The sequence below is a fragment of the Marmota marmota genome, unplaced genomic scaffold, assembly GCF_001458135.2.
Source record: "Marmota marmota marmota unplaced genomic scaffold, marMar, whole genome shotgun sequence".
Taxonomy (NCBI): Eukaryota; Metazoa; Chordata; class Mammalia; order Rodentia; family Sciuridae; genus Marmota; species Marmota marmota.
In genome coordinates, this window is record NW_025999927.1 from 3,722,420 (window position 1) to 3,725,236 (window position 2,817).

Consider the following 2,817-nt stretch of genomic DNA (forward strand, 5'->3'; position numbering starts at 1 on the left):
TCCGGCGGCCTCCCCATCGGCTCAGCGGGTCTCCGCGCGGTCAGAGCCCGAGGGTCGCTGCGGGGCCTGTTAGTTTCTGCAGAGCAGCCCTCTCTTGCAGTTACTTTGTATTTGGTTGTTCTTAAACATTGTTGCGCTGTGTGCTTGGTTTAATGGTCGTGTAGAAGCTACGGGTCTAAAGAGTTTATACACTGTCCATACTTAAATAAACTCTTGAGGCCAAAAATAATTTTTTAAAAAGAGATTTGTGTATTTTTTTTAATTATCTGTTACAAATCCAAAATTCTAAGAACAGCTGTAATCCTTTGCTATCTCAATTTCTGTAGGTCGGGAATTTGGGAGCTAAGTCCTCGTTCAGGATCTTAAAAAGTTGTGGGCAGATGTCAGCTGGCCCTGAAGTCACCTGAAGGACGGGCACTGGTTGGAGAGACCCGTCCTGGGTGACTGACTGGCACCTGCACTGTGAACCCTTGAATGACTGCCGCTCCTGCCTGTTGATTGCACAGAGCAGCCCCCAGGCAATGCGGAGTGAATACCAAGAGGAGAGGATTGTTGGGCGCCTTCTCAGGCTGGCTACCGCAGTATTGGATGCAAATTTGAGCAGAAACAAACTACTGTTTCTGGGCAGTTTCCCTGAAGACAGAAAGGAACACTTTCCTTCCTGTAGGAAACAGATGAAATTCAAAGACTGATCATTGTGACTTGGGAAAATGTCACCAAGATCAGCCTTCCCTCTCCCAGGCATCATGTGCATATTGCAGTAAGGAAGGAGAATGTGTATTGTCTTCACATATCCTGATAGAACTTTCAGGGCTAGGATCTGGCTCAGTAGTAAAGTGCTTGCCTAGCAAGTCCAAGGCTCTGAGTTCAGTTTCCAGTATTGCACAAAGAGAATTTTCTGTTTTAGAAGCTATGTTGATATGCTTTCTACATTTCAGTTAGAAGTTGTCAAGAGCATGGGGGGCTAGGGTTGTGGCTCGCTTAGCACGTGTGCGGCCCTGGGTTCGATCCTCACCACCACATAAAAATAAAAAAAGGTATTGTATCCAACTACAACTACAAAATAAAAATATTTTTTTTAAAAAAGAAGTTATCTAGTTGTCACAACTCCCAGCTGAGGCAGGAGGCAGAAAGATAGCAAGTTTGAGATCAGCCTCAGCAAATTAGTGAGGCCCTACACAATTTAGCAAGAGCCTGTCTCAAAATTTAAAAGGGCTGGGGATGTAGCTTGGTGGTAAAATATATCTGAGTTCAAGTGCCAGTACAGGGTGTGTGTGTGTGTGTGGGGGGGGGGGAACCCATTGTCAAGAGAATAATAATTGGTTATCACAAAGGATATATTTTAATCCTTAAGAAAGGTAGTAATGCCTTCTTAATAACCTATCATTTTCATTTTGTGAATAAAGAATTATGAGATAACCCCAAAAGAGAAATTGCCCGTGATTTGTCAGATCCATTCATTTAGTAAATACTCACTGAGCATCTATTATCTATATGCCAGGCACTTTTACAGGTATATTATGTATGTGCAGGGCACTTTATGTACATAAGTAAAACCTGCCCTGTGGTAATAGAGAGGCAAGGTGCAGACCTCAGACTTCATATATAGACACATAAATGTTGGAAGGTGATAAGTTCTATGTAAAATATTAAAAGAGCAGGTGTTTTAGCTGTGACAAAATATCTGAGAAAAACAAAGATTTACTTCTGCTGACAGTTTCAGAGGTTTCACTCCATATTCAGCCAGTTCCATTGTCTTGGGTCTAAGGTGAAGTAGAATATCATGGCAGAAGGGTGTGGCAGAGAAAAGCCACTCAGCCTATGGAGGAGGCTGGCAAGCAGTTTCCAAGAGAGAGAAGAAGGGGCTGGGAAAAAGATACAGTCCCAAAGGACATACCTCCAAGGACCCTTCAACTATGTCCCTCTTATGGTTTCACCACCTCCCCTCATTCCATTCAGACAGGAGGCTAGTGCCTTTGGGGGCCACTCCAGATGTAAACCATGACAGCAGGGCAGGAGGATTTGAGTGTGAGCCTGAGATGGGCAGATGCAGCAGTGTGTGTGTGTATGTGTGTGTATGTGTGTGTGTACACACAAGCATACACGCATACACTGGGGATTGAACCCAGAGGTGTTTTATCACTGAGCCCCCCCCCCTTTTTTTTTTATTCGGAGACAAGGTCTCAACTAAGTTGCTGAGGCTGACCTTGCACTTGTGATCCTACCTCAGCCTCCTGAGTTGCTGGGATGACAGTTTGCACCACCATGCCCAGTTAGAATGCAGTATTAAAAATCAGTATTGAAACAACTTTCAAGTGAGTACTAAAGGTAGAAATAAGTAAAACCACTATACAGTACTCACTAATTATGGTGGTATCCCTCCAGTTGGCAACCTAGAGGGGCGGGTCTTCACTGGCTCTCTGAAGCCCTGTAGCTGAAATAGTTTTGAATAACTTGTTACCATCTTTCAAATCCTTGGACCTGTGGGAGCAAGGATTAGGGGTTAGGGAAGGGCAAGCTCAGATAGCTGGTTACCTGCACCACCATCTAATGCCACTAGTGCCCGGAGGAAGGAATACATGGGTGCTGCGATAGCACAAAGCAGAAGGGGCTGTCCTGGGTAAACACAGGGCTGGGGCCTGCAGGCAAAGGGGTGGGGAAGGACATTCACAGGTACCCTAGGCAGGAGGTGGTGACCTGCTGTGAGGGAATCTCAGCAGTCTGGTATGACCTCAATGCCAGGGAACAGGGTGGAGAAGGGGGACAGACGGCAGCACCAAATCTAAGACTGCGACCAGGAGCTTACAGTCCAGCTTG

The 2,817-nt window shown here is 45.5% G+C and overlaps 1 protein-coding gene across 1 annotated transcript in view; it reads right to left on the reverse strand.

The window, feature by feature from the left end:
• Positions 1-2,581, reverse strand: part of B3galnt2 (beta-1,3-N-acetylgalactosaminyltransferase 2) — a 41,650-nt gene extending 39,069 nt beyond the window's left edge. The window contains exon 1 of the mRNA XM_015504371.2: positions 2,536-2,581. Within this exon, the coding sequence (XP_015359857.1) occupies positions 2,536-2,581 (46 nt within the window). The remainder of the gene's footprint in view (positions 1-2,535) is intronic.
• Between the last annotated feature and the right edge of the window lie 236 nt (positions 2,582-2,817).